The 23,901-nt window shown below is 40.0% G+C and overlaps 1 protein-coding gene across 1 annotated transcript in view; it reads right to left on the reverse strand.

Annotated features, from left to right (window-relative positions):
• Window positions 1-23,901, reverse strand: part of nek7 (NIMA-related kinase 7) — an 89,142-nt gene that overhangs the window by 22,042 nt on the left and 43,199 nt on the right. Inside the window, exons 5-7 of the mRNA XM_084723786.1 lie at window positions 18,765-18,875; window positions 12,098-12,206; window positions 9,811-9,918 (exon numbers count right to left, since the gene is read on the reverse strand). Coding sequence (XP_084579912.1) covers window positions 9,811-9,918; window positions 12,098-12,206; window positions 18,765-18,875 — 328 coding nt within the window. The remainder of the gene's footprint in view (window positions 1-9,810; window positions 9,919-12,097; window positions 12,207-18,764; window positions 18,876-23,901) is intronic.

Consider the following 23,901-nt stretch of genomic DNA (forward strand, 5'->3'; position numbering starts at 1 on the left):
CCTTCCTCTGGAGTTGTGCGTGTACACATTTATGAAAGAAGCTTGTGGGGTAGTTGGTGGAATTAAAACTTAAACAGTACTTGACACCACAGGCTGAAGGGGAAAGCTACGAGAATCTTGCATAGCTGCAAGGTTGCATAAAAAATAAGTTGAAAATGCCGTTGTGCCTCATTTGTACTTCGCTTTGGACAAAAGGCTATGCCAACGGAACAAGTGTAAATATAAGAGCTGAATGCAACATAATTTAGGTAGGTTGACAGAGCGTTTTTATAAAGGGTAACTGGTAGTCGGTGAGTTTACAATAGGCGCCACACAACAACAGAAGTGAGCTGGGTAGGTGAGAACAGCTCTCAAGTGGAAAGAACTCAGGAGAAAAGTCGGCTTACAGTAAAAGGTAGGAAAAAGCCATAACTGCACACTCACCAGCAGTGCACACATACACACACACACACACACACACACACACACACAGAGACACACACAGAGACACACACACACAGAGACACACACAGAGACACAAACTCTCCAGAGCCATTCTGCACATTAACAGGTCGGAGGAAACTCAACTAATGTAATTGCAATTAATAAAACTATTACAGAGGGAGCTACGATATTTGAAGTCTATGGGAAATGAAATGAAAGCTAGCACTTTTAATTTTGGTGCGGATCTAATTGGGTTGAGAAAACACACTTTTATCTTAAATGTGCGGTTTTGAATAATGAAGTGTTACCTGTCATTCCAAAAATAATCAGCATCTGCACAGGCAGAGAAGAAGCAAGAGAGAGCAAGTGGAAGAATAAACAGGGGACTAGGGATTGCTGTTTTAATTGGTCATCAGGTTGGTATTGTAGTTTGTGTGTGCCTGTGTGTGTGCGTGCGTGTGTGAGCTGTGAGGTCTCATGGTGCGGTCTGAACAAGCTCCCCTAACATTCATTATTAGTTGATTAAAAAGAATCAGCCTCTCTTATGCTAATAGTTGCATTAAAAAAAGGCAGCAGCGCTCGGCTCAGGCTCCTTCAGCATGCTAAATTAAGGCCACATTACTTATTCATGCAAATAAATTGAAAGTCATGTTGGGATTGATTTCCATTATTGTGAATGGCTGTGACAACACTGTATTCTCTGCGAAACAGGGTAATCGTTGTTGTATAGGAGGTGAGATGCCATCCAGTATAAAGTATAAACCCCACACTTCTAACCCCCTACTGAATGTACTGTAAGATAAACCATTATTTGTGTTTTTTTAAATACATTTATTGATTTGATTGCACAGACTTGTGGCAATTATTTTTTAATTTAAACCTAATGCTTTTACTGCAGCATTTAAACGCCGTGAAGCATTTTATGGGGAGTTGCCATTAAATTTCCAATGAAGTCAAAGTTGATGTTTAGGTGTTTTTATCACATATGTATTACACTATATGTCACCTATACATCTGGTCCAATGACAAAAAAGCTGTTTTGCAGATATTCTCAGGTATTTTTAATGGTTTTTCATTTGTCTTGATCAAGAACTGTTGATCTCTCATCATGCACTCAGGGGCACAGACTAAATTTGCATCTAATGAAATGCTTTCTTGCTTTTGATGCTAGAGAACATGCAAGAAGAATACATCGATTATTTGGAGAGGACTGGAGTGTTTCTGGGTGCCTCTCTGTACAAAAGCACCACTTTATAACTTTATTCACTGATATGGGTGAAACTGGATTGTATTTCAGGGACAGAATATTATCTGGTTTCACCTCTGATGTCCTCTGGCTGCTCATCTTCAACTCTCAGTCATTTAGACATAGACAAAGGCTATGACAGAATATTAAAACATTTCTTATTATTCCCTGTGTTTTTGCAGTTGGAGAATGTAGGAATCAATTTAAGCATCCAAAAATTAAAATTAAAATGTTAAAAGAACTGTAACTCATTTCCATATTTTTTTTTTTTTGTCAAAGCAGCTACGGAGGGACCAAAGAGCCACATGAGGCTGTGGAGCTGCAGGATGCAGACCCCAGATACTCCTGTATCTCAAATTCTACTGAACTGAATGATTGAATTTCTTGAATTCACACTCAAGGCAGCAGTTTGGAAAGCTCTGCTCTGTCATGCTTTAACAAATAAAACATTACGTTACAGCCAGAATGGACTCCATCTCATAGTCAGAAGGCGTTCTCTGGATCCCCTTATAATCCTACAACGTTTTTCTTAGTGTTCTATATGTCCTGCTGAGCTCTCGCCCCCCCATTTGGCTCTACGCCTACCCCTCTCTGTTTCACGACTCGCTTGCTCGCCTTTATAAGATAACCAAGTCTTTATATACATGTTGAATTCGTCACAATTATTTCCAACATCAGCCTCCCTGAAGTCATTCTGTTTCTTGTTCTCCCTCCTCCTCTCCTCTCTTTCCTTTCCTCCCTTTCCCCCAGTACTCATCGTTAACACCTCTCTCATTACAGGTGTTAATTGCAGGTATATTATACTACTTATTACTGCCAATTGGCTAGTCTCTCATTCTGCTAATGATTGCATCAACTTTCCAGCTACTACCATTCTTTTGTTCTTTTTCTCTTTAATCCAACTCTTGCCATAACCCTGCATACCCATCCTCAGTGCTGACAAGTGTGCAATGTGTGTCTTTTGCATGCTTGAGAGTTTTATTGTCAGTCTCGTGTCCCAGAGTGTGGATGTATATGTGTCACAGAGTGTGTGTCTGTTCGTATGCATGTGAGCATGCATGACTATCTGCCTCATAATGTGTGTGTGCATGCATTCAAGCCCATATGCACACACTTCCCTGTGCATATATACATCTGTATAGGAGACAAAGAGTCTGAATGTCTCTCAGTGTGTGCAAGAGTGTGTAAGAGACAGAGAAAAACTGTGTGTGTGTGACTGCAGGCTGCTGAGCGGCTGAGTTGAAAGCCTGGGAGCTGACAGGCTGTATGCCTGGACCTCCATCTCATCTCCACCACCCTGCTCTACTGTTCAGCTGGGTGGCTGAGCTCATTACAGACCCACGCTGGCACGCGACTGCACGCACACGCGTACACACACGCACGCGTACACACACACACACACGTACGTACGTACACACACACACACACACACACACACACACACGCACGCGTACACACACACACACACGTACGTACACACACACGTACACATGCACATGCACACATACACACACACACACACACACACACACACACACACACACACACACACACACACACACACACACACACACAGCTCTTTCTCACATTCTTTCTTTCTATCCTTCTCTCTGACTCTTGCTTTCCTTTTTCTCCTTCATTTTTTCTGTCACATTGTCATATTCTCTCCCTTCTTTCTCACACCCTTTTTAACTTTTGTCTTTCTCTTCGCTTTCTTTTTTCTCCTCTTTTTTTCTGTGTCACTCTGTCACATTCTCTTCTCTTGCACGTGGCACATTCTACCTTTCTTTTTCTGTTTCTTTGTCACCCATTCTTTTCCTGACATATTGCTTTCGTCTCTTTCTGTCTCTCTTCCTTTCTCCAATTCCAGTTTTCTCACACCTCTCCCTCAGTTTCTCTAAAAGTCACAATACCAGAGGGGGAAAGAGAGGGAAGGAGAAGCGAGGACAAGTTAGACAGACAAACAGCAGCAGGAGAGAAGGACAGGTTACAGAGAAAGATGGAGAGGAGATCTTCTATTTGAGACAAACTGTAAGAAATGTCAAGGGGAAAGCCAGGGACAGAGGGTGGACAGATGACGCACTCTGAGTCCCTTGGGTCAACAGACCATGCTAACATAGGGAGATCATCTCCTTCTAAAGCACAAGATCATTTACTGAGTGAGGTCTACCAACATCCTCATATAGAGAAAACATTCTTAAAATGCATCATTATACAGTCTCACACTTCACACGCTTAGCTGCAGTGATTAATGTTAAAATCTCAGGGCACATGAAGAGAGAAATACTACGCTATGATTTGCTAACGTAAGAATCTTGATCGCTTCAGAATAATGATGATAAGATCTTCCAGATTTTTTTTTTCAAAATCCCACACCTCTCTAGACTCAGATTTCCAGTTTATTCTGTAAATAAATGGTTTTAAAATCAAACTTTTACGTGTGTTACATTCTGACTGTGTAATACGGCTGCATGATTAATCATAAAAAAAATTTGGGATGTCAGTTCATCCACCTAAATGAACACGATTCACTCGATCCCATGGGGCAAACAAACCACATCATAAAATCACAGCCACCAGACCACGTAAATGTTACACACTGCTCACTCACTTTTTGATATATAATCTGTCATCTGTTTAAAGCCCTGCGTAGACAAAAAGCATCTCAGACAAGTTTCTTTCTTTTTACTTGCGTATCTAAGGGTGCAATAAATGTTTTTGTTGGAAAAAATAAGAGCCTTGTGAGAAAGTCGTGATGTCAATTTGTGGGAAGAAAAATCGTGATTCACATTATAGCAAGAATCATGCAGCCCTACTATGTCTGCTACCCTGTAAAATAATTGCCAGAAGACCGTATCTAAGACGCAGAAAGTTGGACATCTGTTCGCTGTTAATTTTAGCCCAAAAAGGAAGTAACCTCAACAGTGCTACCTTCACCTGTATTATTTTCCTGTAGCATATTAAATAAACAATATCATATTATTGTGCCCCACATACTTTTTTAGTCTGTCATATAAATAATAAACCAAAATGAGCTGAAAAAAGTTAAATAAAAATAATAATAATAAAATATTTAAGGTGTCTGTAAAGCCTGTGTCCATTAGGGCTGCGTATCATTTAAAAACCAGTATTCTTCAGGTGATACCAATAAAGTACATCATTTAATACCTTCTTTCAAAGGTTCTTCTTTATGAAGAACACTTGCAGTGATTGGCTGTGAGCAAAAACATTTAAATTGTAATTTTTTCTAAATCTGGGTTCCAAAAGCATTGAATGCAGTTATCATCTAACTGGAGAAGTTTCATTACTACTTGGTACTGGTTATTTCAATCAATACCTTAATACTGAGTATTGATCCGCAGTCATAAAGGTATGGTTTGCTGTAAACTTTAATGTTAAGACAAGCTAAATATTTGGTAGTGTATAAATGCAATTCAAAGATAATGCCACATTTTCTTTCAAACTAATTTTGGTTGCAGATGTGTGGTACAGTTATGAGACTCCTGGGGTAGAGGCGTTTTGCAGGCTGTGACGTACAGGTGCAGAGGCAGCTTCATGTAAGAGTGTGCACTCAGGCACACACCACACCACTCGCCTTGCTTCTGATGACATCAACCTCACTCTGGCCTGCGCGGTCTCACACAGTGGTTAAAATACTGCTCCAAACTCCATGAAGAAAAAACTATGTGCCTCTATGATGAATTTATTTTTTCTAAATTCTATGTTTTAGAAAACAGAATGACGACAATAGTCTGCAGATGCAAACATTTTTCCACACTCATTAAATTCTACACTTGTCCAAACTGCATAGGAACCCTGTGATTAGAGAATTCCAGTTGACCCCTCTGCTTATGGGGCTGCCTGTCCTCTGTCAGCCTAAAGAGGGTGCTGTGGACTCAACATTTAATGAGCAATCACAGACTGTTTTACCCGGCTCTGCTGGCACTGCAGGCTGCTTAGTTGATAGGGCTTCTGTTGAGTTGATCATGTGATTCACACTTTCTCAAAGGCTGGGCTGCTGCTGTACAGGGGCTGAGAATAGCACGCTGTTTGTGGTAATAACAGTTTGACATAGGGAAGTGAGACAGTGCAAATGACAGCGTTTATATTTGTCTACGGATTTTATTTTTCTACATTTTCCATCACGAAGCAGCTGAAATTGCAGAGGGGATGAAATCAGTGTAACCACCTCCACAACAATGATCTGAGCCACATTCTGCTGGACATTCGACTGTTCAAAGGAGAAACCTGTAATATATTTACCGTACTAAAGCATAAAATGACCACAGTAATTCATCAGAGATCAAGGCTTCTCTCACAACAACACTACAGCCACAGTGTCCTCCTTTGAAAATTCTATTCCAGACCAATATAACTGTTCTGTATGTTGATTTCACATTAATCAAAGTTCAAATTAATGCTGAATGTTATCTGAATGAGTAATTGTCTGTTCATGAGTCAGAAAAAAATATTACAAATCTTTTAGAAGGAGTAGATGTTTATAACAGTTAAATTGAGCATTATGTTAAAGGAGTCTGGCAGGCAGTCGCTCAACTTCAAGTCCAGAGTGTGTTCTTTTAGAGCAGTGAGCTTTGATTTTCAGGATATCGGGCTTGACTTCACATTGACAGACAACTGACAGCTGATCAGCTTACAGTGTAGGAGTGGTCCTCGCTTGATATTATCAATTTACAATGTTGTGCTCGTCTTGCATTCCTGCAGCGGTTCTGCAGCCTGCCCGAGTTTCCTCAAGTCTGGGAAGGAGGGGGCAGCAGGAAGCAACTCACTTCAACCATAGATCATATATTAAAGAGGATTTCAACCTATTTAATATACAGTCTATGGCTCCAACTTGCTATTTGCACTGCTGTTCTGATTTTTGCATGCACAACTGCTAAATATTGTTTTTTTAAGTACTGAAGGTGTGGACATTTCTGGATTCTAAGATGCATCATGATGCAGACATGGAGGCCATGGAGGATTCTGCATCAGTACAGAGACATAAAATAATCAGGAGTGCAGCCTACACAACATTAGAGCCTACAAATGTTGACTGTTGATTTTTTTATCCTCAGCTGGACAGTGCATTATCAGCTAAGAAGTGAAGAGGCCCTTTCAACGTTGCCTTCCAACTCTGAGAGAGAGAAGAGGATCACCAAATCTTTCAAAGCTAAGGAGGTGAGGTGAATCAAACAGGTACTAGATTCAGCTTTTTATATTGTAGATGGTCACAGTCTGATTTTTAAAAGCACTAAATACAAAAGGGAATTCATATTTATCTGTTTGCTTGTAGTAATTGATGAAAAAGTAGCCATGTGCAGCAGAAAACTGAGGATGAGATTCACTGAAGCATCAAGAATCACTGTGCATCTGAACATTGACAGGTTAGCTGTAATCATTATCAAATTAAATTGGAGTATATTACAGGTAAAATCAAGAGAACTATTTACCAAACTACTTCTCAACAATTCTACTGTCCAGAAACATGTTTTTAAATGTGGTGGACAATCTTCAGGACGTCCTGTCCTCATTTCTAAAGTCATGTCCAAAGTGTCTCTTGAACGATGCCTTAATTTAATGTCTTGAGCAGTAAATCACTCCCACATCTGATCATCAATGACAGACTGGACAGAATGAAGACATTTCTCCTATCATAGATGATTATTTCTGGAGAGGCTTTAGTGTTTTTATTGATTGATTTCTAACATTTTCACTTCTTAACAGTCTATCATGGTTTGTATGGGTGCTGGAAATCCTTGAAAATACTTGAGTTTTAATGTAACTGTAATTACTTTCATAATAAATAGCTATTTGACTAAATAGTTCCCCTTTTAGATAAATGACATAAAATAAGCCTCAGAAAGTCTAATTACTTTTGCCTTTCGCACAAAATAAAGACGACTCTGCTCGAGCCTCGCTTGCCACTCTGCTCATGTGGCTACAGTTTGTGTGATCTGTCAGTCTTTTTTTGATGTGTGTCCTCTGATGGAACAGAGTGGGAGGCTAACAGACGACAAGATGCCAGGAGGTTGCGATGAGCGCTGGTTTGAAAACTCAAAAAGTGAAAAAGATTTTATTGAAACTGAAGTTGTTTTGTCTGGAGATTGTTTGAGTGACTGTTTTATTGGCTCAGCCTGAAGTGTCGAGTTAAAGACAGGAGACACATTTTCAATCATGAAACTTTGTTGTGTTTTCCTCTAATTTGTCACCTGCATGTAGAATACTATCATGAAACATAACTGGTTGTTTATAGGACAATAACATGTGATTTAATCTAATAAACAAGTGAAATAATCATTTTGAGTATATCACCCAGTCTTGAAAATTGGGACAAATCATGTCCTACCCCAAAAAAACTTAACTTAAATATCAACAGTCTAATTCCAATTTTTTGATTAAAATGTATTCTTTAAGCATTTATATGTGAAATATGTATAAGTTTGGACATGTTCTGGCTTGCTTTTTTTTTTTTCTAAATTTGCTCTGAAGTTGTTAATTCTTGTCTGGACAGGGACATTTTCAGGCACAAACAATTTAAAAATATATTAGAAACCTTCAAAATATAAAACTAACGATACCAACTGATAACATAGGTATAAAAAGTGCTATTGTTATCATTATCTTAGTCTTAAAATAATTATTTAATGAAAATGTTTGTCAGATTTTAACAAAAACATGTTTTAATTCAGCATAAAAAGGTTTAGCTATAACCAAAGCTCCCCTGTCTCACTTCCAGGTTTAAAAAAGGAGGGAAAACTGCTCAAACACTGGTGAAAGTTATTACATAATATAGTTATCAGATGTGTTTCAAACATAACATGTCAACTCCACAGCCCTTAAAAATCAAAGCGAAATAAGAATTATGGTTTAAAAATGTACTTTGATTAGAAATAAGAGAACTCTTACCTTAACTCTTAACTTAAAAGAAAATAAAATGGCTGCTCACTACGACTACGCTGTGAAATGAAGAAATGCAACATTTGTCAACTGACATCTACATGTAATAAAAAATGTAATCATTTGAAGGTTGGCCCGTTACAAAGTTTAATAAGAACGAGTGGTATATAAATAATTTACCACAGCTGTAAAGTGCTGGAAAACCTTGAAAATTCATCCCAAGAATGCCTGAAAAGTGCTTGAATAAAAAAGCGTGTGAACCCTGAATATATCCATCGGTCAACGTCTCGTTCTTGACTTTGCAGCACCGTGATACTAAACAACAAAGAAGCAGCAGAGACTTTAACAATAGGGCTCAGTGATGAAGGCTGGTCGGAACAGGCTGTTAACAAATTGTTAATAGGTAACGCTTGTGTTTTAAACACTAGGACACCCTTGAACTGAGGTAGATGTGTGTATGTGAGTCTCTGTGTGCATTTGTGTTAAACCCCATGTCTCCAGTAAAGTGAGACAAGCTGCAGGTTTTCTCTGACACGACAAAGCTTAAAATGGTACAAGTGTCTCTGTCTATTCCTGTGGATATCAATAATCACTTGAACGTTGTTTCACTTTCTTTCTTAAAGTTACAGACTTGACTCCAAAAGATTTACAGTACAAGGCCCAAAGTCATTAAACACCTTGTGCTTTAAAGAACGTATTGAAACATGTGGTACCGTTCTGATTGTCAGTTTGTACAGTCTCACGTTCAAACTTGTTTTTTAGAGTCTTAAACTAACCCAAATGGACAAGTCTTCATTATTGCGGCAACTCTAATTCTCACTTCTTTGAACACAACAATAACATTATATGATTTTATTTCCTACAGGTGACAAACACACCCATCAATGCCAACAATAACCCTGATTGTAAAGTTGGCTGGCTTGTTTTATGGCACACAGTCACAATCAGAGCTGTGTGTCGAAGGCCTCTGCCCAGTCTTCATCTGTGTTGGGTTTAAAGGTCAAGGCAACAGGAAGTGGCTAAGTGGCCTATGAAGGGGCTGGGCAGAGCCACGGCCAGGCAGCATGACTGTATGACACATGGCTCTGGGCTCACCGTGCCTTAATGAAACACATCCAACACCGGGTGATTACTGGGGGCCGCTGTGTCTAAGTGTCTGTGTCTGTGAGCATTTGTGTGTTCATATGTGAAGAGTGTGTGTTTAAGTGTGTATATCCACATATGTATAGACGGTTGTAAATTACCTAGCGAGTGAGCAGCGGTCGTTTTGGAGCTGAAGAATCGTCCCAGTCCCAAGTCTCCTAGTTTCACTACTCCTGTAGCTGTGATGAATACATTGGCTGGCTTGATATCTGGAGGGGAATGAGGAGAGGGCAAACACAAAAATCAATCCAGGGCAACAATAAACCAAAACAAGTGTGTGTCTACCGTGATGGAGATTAATTTGGGAAGGTTTCGTTTTTGGTCTTTGCTCAGAAAACAGGACTGAATTATTGAAAATAATCATTTCGGCTGACGTGGGCGTCAGCAAACTGTTTCTGTTGCTTTTTCTAAAGTAATGTTAATGTGACACGCATCAGCCTTTGAAATTTACTGCTCCAATATAATTGTAAGCGGCTTTTGAATAGGGAGTCTCTGCTAAGTGGTCATTAAAGCCCAGAGCTCAGGGTTCATTAGTGTCCCTGCGCCCTAATCAGAGTCAGTCCAACGGAAGTGCACCACCTGTAGCTGAGTGTGTGTGTGTGTGTGTGTGTGTGTGTGTGTGTGTGTGTGTGTGTGTGTGTGTGTGTGTGGCAGCCTATGCACATGAATCCAGCACTTGATTTGACTGGCCCCTACTGAAAGCATGCGTGCCCATAAACACTGTGTTCTCTGGTCTATGTGTTGTTTAACACCTACACTTAAGCCTTCTGTCATATGCAACAAGGTCGTTCACGCTGAGGAAAATTCTCTGACTTCATGTTCCAATTTTATCCTTTTTTTTTTATTTTAAGGACTTAAATAGAAAATGGAAGGTAGGAAAGCAGCGACTTCGTAAGATCATTTTCCCACCTTCCAGACATCCACTGGCTTCAGTTTTATTTAGCACGCTATCAGAATTCACTTGCAGAGACTTGATTTGTTTGACTTGACTTGTTTGAGAGAATTCATCACAGCCAACAACTTAAAACTTTCATGTCTGTCAAAGTTGTGCTACTGTTGTATATAAATGCAGTTGCAAGCAGTGACTGTTTGGATAACTCTCCCTGTTGTGGCACATTCAGGACTGCATCTAATTTCATCTGAAGTCCAAGAGCCTTTCGTTAAAAGAGAAATTGGTAACATATTTACTGTAATTTATCATAAAACGACCATGGCACGCCATCAGAGATGAAGGAAACATGCTTCTCTGACAACAACACTATAGCCGCTGTGTATTCTTGAGAGAAATTGACAGTTATAAACAGCTGATCAACTCTTCTTTGCCTGCTACTATCAATTAACAACGTTGCGCTCATCTTATGCTTCTACAGCGTTCCTGCAGCCTGCAGGAGGAAACAACTTGCTTCAACCACAGATCACATAATAAATATGGATTTGACCTATTTCATATACTCTCTCTAACACACTATTTGGACTGTAGCACTCATTTTTGTACAAACAATTGTTACATATTGCTCCTTTAAGGCCTCTAGACAATTGGACTAGACCCAGTATTGCTGACCCATTTGTAATGAGGTCAGCAAACCTCACTAATGGTTAAAACTATAAACCAGCACAAAAATGATAATTTAGGAACCAACATAAACCACCATGTTCTGAACAGAGCATGGTGCAAACACTATCAAAAAGCAATATTTGCATTTTGGAACATGAAACAGCAAACTTAAACTACTCCGCTTGGGCATCATGGGAAATGTGGGCTGTCGCTACAATGTTTTAGTACAAAAACTCACTTTGATCCACTCCTGTTTGCCTTGTTAAAGTCATTGCTTTATGCTGTTAATAAAAAATTCAACTCTTTTGGAATTTCATGGTTTGCTTTGTTCATTATCAGTTTATAAATGTAGATGTTCTGGTAATTTGTCTTGTATTTTTGTGTGTTTTCAGTTGTTAGTTTGGGTCCAAGGGAGAAACATTTTTTTTCTTTAGGATCTTGAGTTGTTTGTGAAACTTGTTCTTCTTCAACATCTGAGCATTATTCAAACATTATGATAGAAATTAATATCAGTAAATAACTGACTGCAACAGAGTTCAGCTTTTTTAAGTCATTCAAAGTCTCTGCAAGTTCATTTTCACAACATAATGAAAAAAAATGAAACAAAATAGATAGTTTTGAAGTTTTCCATTAGTCCTTTAGTACTTTAAAACTTTGTCAAAACATTCATGGTGACTTAATTCTATGGATTCTTGTAATGAACCAATGAGCCAAATATGTGTGTGTGTGTGTGTGTGTGTGTGTGTGTGTGTGTGTGTGTGTGTGTGTGTGTGTGTGTGTGTGTGTGTGTGTGTGTGTTATGTTCAGTATGTGTGTGCATCAGCGTGTGCTACCTCTGTGCATGACTCTCCTGGAGTGCATATGTTCGAGCGCACTGCAGAGCTGGACGAAGTACTTCCACACTGTTCTCTCTGGGATAAGTCTCCTCTGCTTCTTAAAGTGCTGTAAAGTGACCACAAGCATGCACACACACACACACACACACACACACACACACACACACACACACACACACACACACACACACACACACACACACACACACAAAAAAAAAAAAAAAACAGAAAATCAAAGCAACATTAGTATACCTGAAAGAGGGAACAAATAAAATATTTTAATAGGAGTGGGAAAAGGTCTTGTGTGGCACGGAATACAATTTTAAGATGGTAGCAGAGTGTTTATGTCTGTGTGTGTTTATACAGCATCCATCCAGCCCAGCCTCAGTCCCCAGCTCTACTGACTCCACTGTTAATGCAACCCAGACCGCTCTCCTCTCAGTCTGTCCCTTGACTAACCGAGCGCCGTCTCATTTTCTCTATGGCCTTCAATGGAAAGCACATGCATTCTCAGGAACAGAGAGAAGAAATTTGTGATACCTTCCAAAACTCTCCCATCTGGCACACAGCTCGTTTGTTACGCACGGTACAGCTCTCAGTGGCGCAGTGGTGTGTATTTATTTATTTATTTTGGAGAGATGAGTGAGATGTTCTGGATCATCAGGAGTGTGGTCGGTGTCCAGAAAAGCCACAATGATGACAGAGCTTCAATTTAGGCATAACGGCTTATTGATTCACAATGAGAATCATCAACAAGTGAGGACAGGAAGTCGTCCTCAAACAGCAGCGGGTAAGACTAAGAAGAAGTCTGGCAACTGGCCGGATTTTTTTTAGGGTGTCTTCATGGTTCCATATGTAAGAAGGAAGAGGCTGGGCCTTAAGCCAGCTTGGATTTGAATGCTGCACATGACAATTACAATTCAAGCATTTAGCAGAGACTCGTGCCATGAAAACTTTGAGCTTTTTTTTGAGCCACAATGGATCATCTTAAACTAAAAGCAACAGTACAATAACAGGCCTTTTCCACCAACACAGAACCAGCCCAGTTCCAGGTCACACTCATAATTTCAAACCATTCTTACCATTTTCACCAAAAATAAAATTTGTTCGGTGCCTGAAATGTGCTTTGTGCAACTCCCTCTGTTAATGAGTGTACTCGATTACAATGGTTTTGCTCATAATTGGTGGAAACACGCTGGTTTGCTGGACAGCACCAAGGCTGCAACAATACTGAACAGAATGGGTTCAAGGACCAGAGGTTACTTGGTTTGAAAGGACCTTAAGTGAACATTTCCACGGCATCGACAAAGAAATTACAAGATGAAACGAGAACTCAAAACATTAATCAAGTAAAGAACAAACATCCCTGACAATAATTTGTGTTGTCATGGGAAAAATCTTCTTAAATCACATTCCCTAATCAACTGATTCAACACAGGCAAGAACAATACAGAGCAGCAAAATAATACTTATAATACTACTACTAATAATAATAATCTTTCTGTGACAGTATGTCATCCTTAAGAGCACAGGACAAGCTTTGTGACTCGGCTGAAGCGTATTTAACCTCTTCCTTTATCAGACTGTATTTAAGGTATTCTGACACACAATGTATGTTTGTCCTGGACCTACGTTACGCCTCAGTAACAGCCTATAATCTATTAGAACGTCCTCTCTGAACTGCTGGTGCATCAGTCACAAACTCTGTCAAATGATTCTAAAATGTGTCACAAACAGGAAAACTAAATTAGCAAAGAAGAACAGAGGTCACCAGCATGCGCTCACCACAATAGCGGAAACACATTTTATGAGATATCTGCAAAGCAACACAACCAGCTGCAACCTCAAACATGACTATGGGGCTGAATCACAACCTCTATTATAGTTCAATGTATTCCTATTATTTCGTCCATTGTATATCTGTGTATCTGTGTGCAGAAAGTGTGTTCTGGAATCTCCTTTCCACTTTTCCAACCTTCAGGCATCAGGTATCAGTGAGTATGCGAGCCTATGCACCAATCCGATTCTGCGTAATGTATTCGCCCTCCTACGGGGCCCTGCTACTTCCCAGCAGCATCTCGTATACCAAATTTTATGATCAGTAGAGGACAGAAATGCCAGCTGTAGGTTGGCATCAGGTTGCGTTGTGAAGTCCATGTTACTGTAGCCAGCTTGTGGTAGGGAGAAGGTCTCTGGAATCTGTTTCAGGAGGAGCAATAAAGACTGGATTGTGTATTTCATAGCCAAAGTTGCCAGTATTACGATGCTGCAAACCTCAGAATCTTGAAATTTTTTGGTGGGGGCAAATTCATGTATGCTGAAGGAACTCTGTGATTCTGCATTCTTAAAAAACCTTGAAAAAAACACTTTTAATTATTTTTATGCCTTTATGTTTTTTATGGCTGGAAGGATTATGCTTTCTCTCAATGTTGTAACCAATATCTCAAGAACACCTTGAGGGAATTTCTTCAGACTTGACACAAACGTTCATTTAGACTCAAATATGAACTGATTAAATTTTGGTGGTCAAAGGTCGAGGAACTTTGCAAATCTCTGCTGGTTGCATCTGGCAGCTGTCGTGACATCGCAGGAGGTGCTCTGTTGGAATCTGCACTCTATTGAGCAGACTTTTTAAATTGTCATCTTGTGATTGTGAACTTTAAAAAATGGATTAAACTTGATCCGCAAAGTTCAGGTATCGGAGGAAAATGATATGAGAACATCTCTATCCGTCTCTCTTAAAGGGACTGCAATATTTATGGCACTACATTAGAGTTTTATATGTCTAGTAGAAAGAAGGTTTATGTACTTAAGAAACAGAGTAACCTGTCATCTCTAGTTAGGTCAGGGGTCAAGATGGAGAAAGGACAGGACTGTTAAAATTACATAGTTCTATCAAACAAAGTGAGAGATTTCAAGAGAGACAGAAAGAGGAAAGAAAGAGAGGAAGGTGGATGGGGAAACAGCAAATGGTGGAACAATGGAAGAAAGTGAAGGAAAGCTTGCAGGTGATGGTCAGAGATGCAGAAAATGAAGGAAGTTGTGAGAGAAACAGAGGGATGGAGGAAGATAGACGGAGAGAGGGAGGGATAGACCTTGGCCTACATCCAAACAAAGCCTTAGTGAGAAGCCATTCTTCCCTTGCCCTCCCATTTCCATATCAGAGGACTGTTTGATGTCAATGGGGGAGCACATAGACGCCCACCAACACCACCACCACCACCACCACCACCACCCTCTTCTCCATGCCTTTAATAGCAAACACTGCACATGCAATATTCTGTAAGTGCATGCAAATCAAGGACCATTTGATTTCATTTGAATTCTGAGATGGTCAGAGAGAGAGAGTAACAGAATGAGGGAGGGAGAGAGAAAAGGAGGAGAGAGCGGCGTGGAGGACGAGAAATCAAAAAGAATAAAAAATGTTAAATTCATGCATCGGGGGGGTTCTGTTTTACATATGGCACACTGTACGAATGTGTTTACTTCACATTACGGCCTGAGGAGAAGGGGCGGGGGCTAATCCACGGCACGCACCTCTGGACTGCCACGGTTACATTATAAAAACAAATCATTTAGAACGGTGCATGAGACAAACGGTGCAGAGGAGAGGAGTGTACTTGTGTGTAAGACTATATGTTGTCAGCAACCATAAGGAGATGACACAGTCTGAATGCTCCCAGCATCCTTGGGTAGCTTAGCTAAGATAGCAGTGACGCTCAGTGGTTTGTTATCTTACCTCTTCAGGCTGCCATGATATGTCTTTGTAAAGTGAACATTTCACATGAGTGTGTTTCTGTGTCTCCACATTCTTTGCTTACACAGTATACCATATGTACGTATCCAGTGTGTCTAAGTGTGTGTATGTACTGAATATATATCTCTGGAGTGTGTGTGTGTGTGTGTGTGTGTGTGTGTGTGTGTGTGTGTGTGTGTGTGTGTGTGTGTGTGTGTGTGTGTGTGTGCTGAGCCTGCCATGTTCACTCTCTTGTACCGCTAATCCTCGCCTCTCCTAATTTGCTGTGTTGAACTGTGCGGATGTGGAGCTGCTGAGTATGACTGCAAACAGCTTGTCGAGCTGCGCCGATACAACGCTGCGGCATCATTTATGCATGGGAGAAGACCAGGCTTTTTACATGCACACCACTAATTTGCTATACTGGCAGGTTTTTATAATAACTGGGGGTTTGGTCTAACTCGGAGACGAATAACAGGGTGAGCCTGGGATGTAATCGCTACCACTTTTGAGCAGCCCTGTTCGTTCTTCTGCTCCAATTTCAGAAACAACATCTCCCCACAGAAATCCCTGTTGATCTAGACATGGTTTAAGACATGGTCAACCTGACACATCCATTGTGGCTCAAAGCCACACATTATGTACTTTATTCAAGTATACATTTGCTTCAATTTTGACTCAATGTTGATTTTACTGGTAAGAACCGCTGAAACTATTACATCTCTTTTCTGAGGGAAATCTAGCCAAAATGAGAAGCTGTACAGACTTCTTCTGAATGACATCTGGTCAGTATTAAGGCTAAAAATAATAATAAATAATCATGTGCATGAGACAAAAAAGAAAACAGTAAAAACCTCAAGTTTCCTAGAATCCCTAAAGTATTACCACAAATTAGGGGTTGACAATTGTCAGCCTGGCCAATAATCAGATCAGATATTCAGCATTTTTACAATTATCCAATTTGTTTTTTACCTGATTACTGATAAAAAATAAATCAATTTGGCCCTGATGCAGCCGCCTCTCTCTCTTATTTATATTTCACCACTGGTTATTCTAAATTTTGATTTAAAAGGTTTTTATTTTCATATACAGTAACAGGTATGTGCCTTGAAAAAACCATGCTGGTCGATCACTACCACAAATGACCAGTTTTTGTGAGAAGTACCTCACCTCAAGGTTTCATATGTAAAAGATATGAAGCTTTAAGAATAAAATCAAAGAAGTTTTGTTTCGTATTTGTTCAACTACCCCCAACATTGAACACATGCTGGGGTTTTATGACCATTAATCATTGCTTGATTTTTAATAACTTCCCCTCAACAGTCTCTGCAAATGTCAACACAGACCACTGAGATTAAAGGGGTCGCAGGAGGCTTTAGATTAGCTGGTTTTTGGTTTCAATGTGGAACGGATGATTCAGACTGACTCAGTGTCCAGGTAGTCAAAATCCCAAAACAACCACAAACCACAGACCTCCTGCCATCTTCCTTCAGTTATAAAAGGCCACGTCAGCACTTCCATTCTAGCATTCCTTTTGACACAAAACATGTGATATGGTTTTAGACAAGCTATTATTTCTCAGAAATTAGGTACGTCTTACAATAAGACTACCCTTATAAAGGGTTTCTAATTAGGTTATTAATTAGGTTGTAAAGCTGACTTTGTCTTCTTCATCAGCAGAATTTACACCTGTCACCTTCATCAGATATTTGTTAACATGTTCCAAGCATTTAATCACTGTCAGCATATCTTAACTGTCAAAAAGTTTGATTTAGTGTATTAAATTTAAAGTTTTTGAATGTATAACGGTACAGTGTTTTGAGAATCGATACAGTATCACAAAACACAATTTCACAATATTCAAGGGTATTGATATTTTCTTACACCCCTAATAATCAGTAGTAAGCAGCAGATTTTGTCAAACAGTGAGGCCACATCGATGCGTGAAAACTGTGTTATAGCTCATAGAGCTGCAGATTAATCGATTAGTTGTCAACTATTAAACTGCCTAACCCTAACTTTTTGTTAAGTTGAACTTCTCTTATCTCAGTTTCTTGAATGTGAGTATCTTTTGTTTGTTTTACTCCTGTGACAGCACACGGAGTATCTTTCGGTTGTGGACAAAAGAAGACAATTTTAGGACACACATGTCAAACACACGGCCCGCGGTCCACATCCGTCTCATGATATAATCATATACGGCCTGCGAGATAATTTCATGTGTCTATTATGAATGGCCTGCCAGTAAATAGCGCTCCCACCACTCATACTACAAATCCCACAATGCACTGCAACAGCTGCTGCGCAAGTCAAGGCCTGTGCACCAACCTCTCTTCCTGCTGCTTTAATGACACACTGATCAGAGGTCAGCGGATGAATGTCAGCGCTTTTACAGTGATACTTCAGTTAACCCCCAAAATAAATGACCTGGACAGAAGCTACAGAAGGCAGAAGAGTTTAAAAAGAGTCTGGTGTCACAGCAGGATGTGTTCACAAAAGCAAAAAGTGAAGCTGCAGTGAAAGCTAGTTTTATAGTGGCAGAAGAGATCAGCCCGGCCATGTACAGAGGGAGAGTTTTTGAAGCGCCGCGTCATTAATGTGTGCGATGTCTTGTATCCACACAAAAAGCATTTTTCAAATCTTAACCTAGAAATACTGTTGCTGATCGGATATGTGAGCTGAAACATTCTCATTTTGCTTCATATTACTGTGGAAGAAAAAAAATATTTTAGATTTTATTTATGTTATTGATGAAAAGGTTGTTGCAGTCAGTTCAGATTCATATTTCTGAATAAAACAGTCAGTTTTAAACTGTTCAAGAAAAGTTGTTAGTTCATGACCACATGAACAAAACAACTGCACTTCCAGCAGCCTGGGCGGTCTCCTGAGTGTTCACTAGTGGATTTGTTGTTGTGGAGACTTTCTTACCTTGATCATACGTGAGAGGTCCCCTGCATCCGCTAGCTCCAGGACTATGTTCAGCTCATTGTCCTCAATAAAAGACGCGTGGTACTTTATCACATTGGGGTGGTTCAATTGCTGTGGGAGGAAAAAAAAGTGACATGTCATGGAGACAGAACAAAAAGCAGCGAAGAGAGGACATGTTGGTGACACTTGTCATGGTCACACTACATAATCAAAGAGTGAAAATCATTCCTAGAAGAAACTATAGACAGTCTTGCAAACTTGTCATACAATTTATATCAAGCCTATCAGCTGATAAATAACAGAGGTTCATGTCGTGAGCTGTGCAATCCACTCTACTTTCACCAATTAAAATAAAACAGTTGAATCCATATTTGGAATCCGTATTTGGTAAGTGTGGACCTAATGAGACGGTTTTGTCCTCCAGTGTGACAAAGCTGGATGACATGTCACAACAACCCCTCTGTCTATGATGACAACAACCCATGTGTGAGACACACACAGACACACACATGCACACACACGCCTGACAGGCTGACATGGCTGGCAGTCAGAAAAACAAGCATCCCAGGCTCATCTCTGGCTGAGATTCCTTCCTGTTGGTTGGTCAATAAGGCAGGAACAGCATTCCCTGTAGTAAACAAAAAGTCTCTATCCATCCAGAGCAAGAAAGGAAAAGGGGGAGGGTGGGAGGGCGGCGCAATGAAGGGAAAGAAACAAATGACACAGTGACACAGACAAGCAAAAGGAATGATGGAGACAGGGCGGGGTGAAGAGGTAAGGAAAGAGAACAAAGGTGAGCAAGGAGGGAAAAAAGAGCAGGAGTGGGATGAGGTGAGCAGAGTTACAGAAAGGGAGAGATGGTGATACGTGGAGAGCTGGAGACAGAGCTGTGTGGCGTGGCAATGTCGAGGAGGAGGTGTGTGTGTGAGTGTGTGTGTGTGTGCGTGTGTGTGTGTGTGTGTGTGTGTGTGTGTGTGTGTGTGTGTGTGTGTGTGTGGTGGTGGTGGGCGGGCAGGGGGGTGGGGGGGTTGTGATGCGAGCAGACGGAGCAGTGTGACACGCGTCCTCCACTCAGCTCCGCTCTGCTTTCTCTGCTGTGATTAAAGAAATGTTCATGCTCCGGATGATGCCGAGAAGAGGGGAAAGGAGAGCGCAGTACAGTACACTACGCAACACTACACTCTCCACTCCATCTCTGCTGCATCTCTCCACAATCCCCCCTTTCTCACTCGTTCTCTCCTTCCCCTTCCTCACGTCTCCATCTTTTCCTTCTCCCTCCCTTGTCCTCTCTTGCCAGATGTATTTTTGGCTCAGAGTGGCAGTTCTGCACGTCTCCACACTGTAGCACAGCCAGGGAGTGATGACAAGTCCCCCCCCCCTCTACGCCCACCCCAACCCACTCCTCTTCTTCCACAGATTGAACCTCAGGCGGAGGATACAGAGAAATAAAGAGATATGTTCACATGCAGATGTTTATATAAATGATGGATGGGAGCCTACTGCAACACAACAGTTATTCATTGGGAAATATCACATACAGTCTTGCATGATTATGTAATTACACACCAGCGTGTGTAATTACTTAATCATGCAAGACTCGATGTGATATATTTGGTGAGCTGATGATGTGTTTCAACCAAGAGCAAGATACTGACTGATGCAATGTGATGGAATAAAATTAACCATGATAAAAAAAAAAATGGGTTAAAGCTACTAAAAAGAACTTTCATATTTTATTGATTTTTGAGGCGTCTGTGGACAAAACCAGTAGTGTTTCTACCATAATAACCATAAAATACAACATCAAAAACAAAATTATCCAAACAAAAATCTCTCTCTGCTTCCAGCTTCAATTCTGTGGCAAAACTGAGGCTGAAACAAAGGCAGATTTGTCTGTACTGTCTGTTTACTCTCTTGTCCTTTTGTCTCACCGTTGTCTCAGTGTTTATAGTATTTGTTTGCTTTCGGTTATTGTTGTTTCAACTAATGTTTACAGTGGTTGTTGGTATTCTGTCATTGTTGTCTCGAGGACTGGTTAGTGGTTGACTGTTTTCAGTCAATGCTGTTTTAATTAATATTTGTAGTGGTTGTTAGTGTCTGTTTTATTGGAAGTTTCCATATTTGTATTGGAGTGTTGTGTCTCGTGTTTTATCCTTTAAAAGCCGAACCAGGGACAAGGACTGCAAATGAGCCATAGCTGGAAACCCTATGTACATTGCACAGACTGCATTCTTTATTTAAATGTAACGATGTCTACATGCATCGTCCCTGTCAAATAAATAAATAAAAATATCTGTATTGGAATGTAAAAAATGTATTTTTCTTTAACAGTAAAATATTAATGCAGTGTTCTCAGCTTTATAGGCCGCAGTTTATCTATACTGATCCTTTTTCTTAATTCAAGTTAAATATACTTTTTTAAACTCCCTAATATCAATATTGGGATCAGTTCCAAAACTCCAGTGTTAGTCGGGCTCCAGTAGGAAAATGAACAACAATCCTTGTAAGATTTGGAAAGTGTACTTTGGCTGACAAAGATGAAGTAAAAGCAGCTTGTCTATCATCAGCACAAATGAATGCCTTGTGCTGCACAACATATAAATATAGAAATATGTATATGAAAATGAGACCTAAGGATTCAAGTGAATTAGAGCTTGTCTGACCTGCCTCTGATTGGCTGACTGCATTACAATATTCAGTATTTAACTGATACGAAGTTTACTAGTACTGGTATTTATTTAGCAATTTATTTTATTTCTTCTTTATTATCTCAATATTTCAACAGTTGGTTGATAATGTATATGTTAAATTGTTTAACATAGCAAATAAAATGCATTAAATGTGCTTAAACAGCTGTAATTGTGAATTTTTCCCTTCTAAAGTCAGTCTCAAAAATCCCATATCGGTCAGGCTATAAAGTGAATATACTGTGCGTGTATCAGGTTAAATGAAGCTGGTTGCTGCCAGTTCTGTCTTGTCAGTAAACTGCTGGTATAATCTAATCAAATGAAAAACCCAGACATGCACATGCACACACACACACACACACACACACACACACATTTGTACAGAAACACATAACACGCAGACATCATTACAGCTTTTCACTGCTGATTAGGGCAGATCATTAGTCTTCAGAATACAATCCAGGCTCGATGGTAACCACAAGCGAGAGGAATACACAGCTGTGGGATTTCAAGAATGGTGAAAGTAGCAGATTGGCAGGGAGCAGGCTATTTCTGCAACCAACATTCCTATCAGCGAGGATTTAGACAAAAAGGACCGAGTGAGAAGTGAGATTCTCAAGTTGAAATCATCATGCCAGAACAGGAAAATACAGATGAATGAGCAGACACAAACACAGACAGACAAACAAACAAATAGGCAGACTGTTGAAAGGCCATGACTGAGTGTGTGAGTGTGTATGTGTGCGTGTGTGTGTGTGTGTGTGTGTGTGTGATCACGCGCCAGTATGTGTGTCATTCCAGTCGGTCCATGCCAGTGTGCCTCTCATTATTCTGATTTGGCTGTGTCTCCTGTTGGCCTGTCTAGTGGGGGATAAGGCAGAAGGGACTGTCTCTCTCTCACACTCAGCCCTTTATTATCAGGCTGGCTGGGCAGCGCAGGGCCCGGCATAACTTCCATGTTCACAAGCAATCAGCTTACAGGATGAAAAGAAGGGAACAAAAAGGTCTGAGCGGGGGGACGAGCAAGAAGAGGGAAAAGGAGGAGGGATGGACGGAACGACACAGCAACTGGGTGAACAAGGTATAGACAGAGGGTGGGGAAAAGTAGGTATGGAGGAAGAGCATCCATACAATGAGTAGAGCTGCAGTGGTTAGTAATCGCTTAGTCATCAACTATTACATTAATACATATACATAACCTGTAGTTTATGTGCACTTGATGGTAACAAAAGGCTAAGATGAAGTGAACAAACATGGATAATTTAATATTCCACAGCTTTGACAAAACCAAATCTAACTAGCATCATTATTATGACAAAATGTTCAATGTTCATTTATCCTAGTGAAGTTCATCAAAGAAACACACATATTTTGGTTTTTATAGAGCACTTTGCACAAGATTTCAAATTAAATGGCAACCTTTTAAATGACATATTTGTATAGCATAGGGTTGCAAATTTTGTGCATTTCCTCAACATTTGAAAACACTATTGAGTAATCAATTAATCATTAATCAGATACAAAACACACATTAAACAATGTCAAATGAGGCCCAATTCCTGCAATTTCCAGTCTATCAAATAATTATCGATTAATACAGTGTTAAATTTTTAATGGCAGCTAATCTATGTATCATTCATCATTGACATCCCTAGTATAGCAAAAATGTATTAGCTAATATTCATTGATACCAATGTAATATTTATCATTCCTAGAAAAAGCTTCATAAATGTGAATATGTTCTGGTTTCTTTACCTCTTTATGACAGTAAACTGAATATCTTTGTGCTGTGGGCAAAACAAGACATTTGAGGATGTCATCTTGGGCTTTGGAAACATTTTTCAGCATTTTTAGACAATTTATAGATCTAATCGAGAAAATGATCAACAGATCAATGGACAATGAAAATAAAAATAAATTAATAAACACTGGTTGCAGCCCTTACAGTGAGAGAGAAATAAATGAAATGTGGGAGATGCATAAAGGAAATAAGGAAGTCACCTGGCAGAGTGTGACATTTAACCCAGCCCTGACCCCCCTGAGGAGGTCAGAGAAACAGATCCAGGCGAACCCAGCTGTCTCGTGCCGTCAAATCAATGATCTTCTACTCAGATTACAGCTCTCTACAGGGTCTCGCCTGCATCTGAGTATCGTTGTCTTTGATTGGCCCAAAGAGCCCCGGGAGCTTCACTGATGTGTTTGAAACAAACTAATTGGTTTTGTTTTCTTCCCCTAATGTGTACGTATGAGTGCGCGTATGTGCACAAACTGCCTGCAGTGCACACACATGCGCAGAAAGGCTTCACATATGGAGGGAAACACTAAGAGGAATGCATGAATGCACACACGCACGAACACAATCAAACCACAAAAACACACAACTTTGACACACATCTAGGATCTTGCAGACGGGGGGAGATATTGAAGCTGTCATTAGTTTGTTCATTAGT

This window comes from Lutjanus erythropterus, chromosome 7 (assembly GCF_056507025.1).
Source record: "Lutjanus erythropterus isolate fLutEry1 chromosome 7, fLutEry1.hap2, whole genome shotgun sequence".
Lineage (NCBI taxonomy): Eukaryota > Metazoa > Chordata > Actinopteri > Lutjaniformes > Lutjanidae > Lutjanus > Lutjanus erythropterus.